Below are 4708 nucleotides of genomic sequence, written 5' to 3'. Positions count from 1 at the left end.
GTGGTCTGCAACAGAGCCGGCACAAGGGATAGTCTACCCAGAGCAACCTCCGCTCGCTCCAGAAAGCTCTCAACCCGCGCCACACAACCTTGCAATAGTGCAGTCTGATCAGCCAGTGCGGACTGCAACATCAGCTCGGACGGGGTTGCCGAGCCAGCAGCAACAGAGACAACAGATGCCCAAGACCCACGGTGAAGCGCCTTCGAAGGGGGTGTGGATCTCACCGAACCCTCACATGAAGCAGGAGCAACACGATGCACGGTGCCGAGGCGGGACACATGCGGCACATCAAGGCATGATAATGAGCTCAGAGGACGCCGGGGGTTGCGACATTCACGCGCACGATGACCATTCTCCAAACAACGAGAGCACCGCAACGGATCTCTGCAAACAACCGCACGATGCCCATAAGCAAGGCATCTACAGCATCTACCATGGAGCCAAGCAGGGATGGGACGAGGAGGACGAGGAGCCATCATCGAGGATGGCGACGAAGTCGAACGACGCGGGCCGCGCCGCGGTAGCACCTCCTGCCAACCCTCACTTGTGTCTGTGTCATGACCCATGCAAATCCCTTCGGAGTCGAGGGCTTTGGTGACAGTCGGCGGCGTCTGGGGGGCCAACTCCTCGTCGTCATCTTCGTCATTGTTGTCAGCAGCGGAGGCCCACAACACAGCTCGTGGTGCATCGGTCAGCCCGTTGCCCATGCCAGCAACGATGCTTTTTGCATTGTCGGGCAGCGTCAAGGCCATCTCCTCTCCACAGCCCTCATTGTCTCCATTGGCCGGGGCCACAGGGGCCGGCAACAGGGCTCGGGCTCGCGGTGCACTGGTTAGCTCACGCCCCATGGCAACAACGGTGCTCTTTGCATTGGCGGGCAGCGACAGAGCCAGATCCTCTTCACAACGCCCATCCTCTCCATTCGCCGGGGCAGCAGGGGCCGGCAGCAGCACACTTGAGACAACACCGACAAGAGGGATGGGGGCGGCATGAGTCCGGACAGAAGCAGATGTTGACGCAGGATTGAGACGGGGCGTGCACGAGGCCTTCACACCCCCATCCTCCCTCCTGAATCTGCAAGCTGGCGGCAGCGGCCGCGGTCGAGGGACAACGCCAGCAGCCGGGATGGTGCTTGCAGCCCAAGTGCACGACCCTACTCCTGCCTTGGTCTCCACGACGCTATCAGCCCGGGATGGCAATGCAGACGGCGGAAGGACGACGGCTGCAACAGCCGGAGAGGCCGCCGGAGCGGCGGCCGCCGCGGAGGCCTCCTCGAGCGGCATCGCAGGGCGAACCGGGGCGCAGGGCGGCGCTGAGGACGTGGGAGAGCGCGCCTCGGGGCACCCGGATCCGGTCACAGCGGCCGCAACGGAGCACGGAGGCCGGAGATCCGTGCGTCGGCGGCGCGCGCCCAGCCGCCACTTGCACGGACGCGACAGCACCATCCTTCCCATCTGCTTGACGTCGGGCTGAGCCTCGCAGGGAGAAGAGAGAGGGCAAGCAGGGGACTCCGGATCTGGCCTCGGCAGCTGCAGGGGTAGCCGGAGAAGGGAGATCGAGTCGCCGGCGCCGGGGGCGCTCACCCGACGCGGGTGCGGTCGCGGGAGCCCATGGGCACTAGCGGGCAGTCGGAAGTGTCGCTTAGGAAGGGGACTTTGGTATATGGTACAATAGCTGAGATTTCTTCACCTTATCATTATTATGGTTATGGTTGTCTTTTTTCGATGTGGATTTTAGCTGTTTCTTTGCTACGCGAGATCGGCAGTAATGATTTACTCCTCGGGGAAATAATTTGGTCACATGATCACAATGTTTTTTTTCTTGCAAAAAATAATATGGCAATATTCTTTTTCCGAGCTGTCGAAATTATCCTGATGTGACAATCTCTAAAAAATGATCGACATGGATTATTGCAGTATTCATTAATTCCTTGTCGAACCAAAGAGCTAGTGTATATATTCCTTCAGGATTAGGCCTGAATTAATTTACAAATTTGCATCTTGCTAATGATCGAACGCACAAGAGATCTTCTAGAAACGTCTCTCGCACCCGCAAAAAAAAAAACGTCTCTCGCTGTGCCGCAGTTCTTCCTCTTGCGACCACGATCTGGGCCGTCCAAGACGGATCGAACGGCGCTTGGCAACTGACGCGGTTTTTCCTCCGGCGAGCAGGGCCGCGACGCCGCACCGTGTCTGAACCAAACGGCCGCCGGCCTGGGGAATGGGAAAGCAGAGCATGCGTATGCCCGGCGTCGTCCTACCAGCACTGGTCCGTCTCCCACGTCCTCCGCCGGAACACAGGCCCCGCCGCCTCAGCCCGCCGCACCATCATCGCCGCCGCGCGGCCGGCCACCTCCCGGTCGTAGCGCGCGCGCTCGTCGGGGTCGGCCAGCGTGGCGTAGGCCGCGCGCAGCCGGATGAACCCCTCGCCGTCGCCTCCTCCGGCGGCGGCCGGGTGCACCTCCCTCGCCAAGCGCCGGTACGCCGCCTTGATCTCCCCGCTGCTGGCCCCCGCGCCGACCCCGAGCACCTCGTAGTGCGTCCTCCCCGCCGGTACCGCCATCGTCGCAGAAGCCCGCGCCAGCACGCGCCGCCGGGATCCGGAGACGCGACCTGGGAGTGGCATGGTCACGGCAGCAAACGCAGCCATCGGTGATGGGTCCTCTGTTCTTGATCCAAAGCAGGGTAGTAGTGCTGTGCTGCTCTGCTGTCCGTCGGCGTCGAGGGGAGCGTAGACGCCGGTGGATTTATAGACGACGGTGGTGCCACTGGTAAGTCCGGCTCTGGATCTTATCTCCGCAAAAAGATTTGATTTTCATCCAGCGAAGAAGAGATTATATGTGAGCTCCTGCTGCTGCGTCAGCGACTAGTGGCTTCTCCTAGTGCCCAGGCTGTTGCCTTCGTGGCACCTTCGTGGTCCACCTCCTCTTCCCTTCCCCTAACAAGGCGGAAAGGGACTCTCCATCATTAATAATTGAGTCAATTACACCACCGGTGCCACAACTTGGCATGAAAAATCAGTTTAGTGCTAAAACTTGCGGCATACATTGAACTGGTGCAATAACTTGGTTTTGACGTACATATACGATGCAAATCACGTTTCTATACAAGCAGGATGCTGATTAGGCACGCCAACGTGGCACGGGCCTGCTGTCAGCGACTAGCGGCAAAGTGGACGTGTGGCCTGCTTTTTTGCAAAAAAATAAACCTCGAAATATTGTTCTCACGAAAAATACTATTCCATGGTTGCAAGGGTCCACTTGTCAGCCTCCCACAAATAAATGAAAAATTGGTACGTGAGGGACTCAAACAACTGCCCTGTAGGTAGCAGCAGCGCAAGTATAACCACCTGACAATCAGCCACATTTATTAATAACTCGATGCTGCTGCTGTATATTTTGTGACTGCTAACTAGGTTGCAGTCCCTACATCTCATTTTGCAATTCTCTTTTCAAAAATTTATAGAATATATGTAAAATATAATAGTGTGTTATAAATGATATATATGTATAAAACAATCGTGTATGGATTTAGTATTTATCCATATATCAAATTATGAAGTACAAAATTGTTCATGTAATAATTTGCATATTGAATAAGAACATATTTTCGGTAAATTCTTATATAACTTTAAAAATTGGTCACAGTTTCATCCAAATATTTATGTAATATACTACAAAATTTCATGCTTAAAGTAAGTGTTTATAAGAGTTTAAAAATGTTCCCTATTAAAAAGAATCATGTTGTGCATAAAAGTGTTCATCCTTTAAGAAAGTTTTTTATTTTACTATATATTTTCATAAATTATTAAATAAGTTTTAAAATATTCACATAGTATATAAAAGTGTTCATGCTCTAAAAACATATATTCATATAACGTAAAAATAGTTGGCTGGGATTACAAGCAGCGATATGTTGCACATGCCACCATGTGTGAGTGGCCACCACACCACCCAACAACGTTACTTTTTTTAGGAATTTATAAAGTATATATTTTATTTCAATAAATGATAATAAAAGTTTAGAATGCTCATGACTTAAAAAAATATTAGTATATGAAAGTTTTCACTGTTATTTTTAAATTTATTTTACTTTAACACGCGGTTACAATTTACATGTATTTTTTTAAAAAAATAACGGTGTAAAATGGATCGCTGGGACTCCATCCCACTGAAGTCAGAACGGTTATATGCTTTTTGTATCAGTTAATCACAAGTAATGATGTTGGGTGTATTTGTTTGGCCGGCGGTACTACATACCTCAGGTCACGTGATCGAATACCTGGATGACAATTTTTGCACAATAGGCCCCATCTGCGAGAAAAATATGGGTCGCTACCAGGTGCTTTTTCATGAGAAAAAATATACCCATGGTTTTTCTTGCTCAAATAGCAGACACACGTCGTCCAGTCGCACACATCGGAGTGCCTAATCAGCACCGTGTTCGTATAGAAACGTGATTTGCACCGTATATGCACATCAAAGCCAAGTTATGGCACCAATTCAATGTATGCCGCAAGTTGTAGCACTAAACTGACTTTTCGCGTCAAGTTGTGGCACCGGTGGTGTAATTGACTCTTAATAATTTAGCCTTTTCAACCAACTTCCACCTATTTTATGCAATTTTTTTAGATTGGTACCTGAATTTCTGGACCCGTTCCCTCGTCCCAAAATGCTGAACGCCCCACTTGAACGTGGGGGGTGGAGGGT

At 51.6% G+C, this 4708-nt stretch overlaps 1 protein-coding gene across 1 annotated transcript; it reads right to left on the bottom strand.

Moving 5' to 3' along the window:
* Nucleotides 1-1887: 1887 nt before the first annotated feature.
* Nucleotides 1888-2806, bottom strand: LOC119332008 (chaperone protein dnaJ 11, chloroplastic-like). Its single transcript, XM_037605187.1, has one exon. It carries the CDS (start codon nucleotides 2647-2649, stop codon nucleotides 2257-2259), a length of 393 nt encoding a protein of 130 aa, XP_037461084.1. The 5' UTR covers nucleotides 2650-2806; the 3' UTR covers nucleotides 1888-2256.
* Between the last annotated feature and the right edge of the window lie 1902 nt (nucleotides 2807-4708).

This window comes from Triticum dicoccoides, chromosome 7A, assembly GCF_002162155.2.
Source record: "Triticum dicoccoides isolate Atlit2015 ecotype Zavitan chromosome 7A, WEW_v2.0, whole genome shotgun sequence".
Classification (NCBI taxonomy): Eukaryota; Viridiplantae; Streptophyta; class Magnoliopsida; order Poales; family Poaceae; genus Triticum; species Triticum dicoccoides.
Note: the sequence above shows the minus strand (reverse complement) of the source record. Positions and strands in the feature narration are given on the sequence as shown.

Coding starts and splice junctions, on each gene's coding strand:
- LOC119332008 (XM_037605187.1), bottom strand. CDS start 2,649: ATGGCTGCGTTTGCTGCCGTGACCATGCCACTCCCAGGTCGCGTCTCC.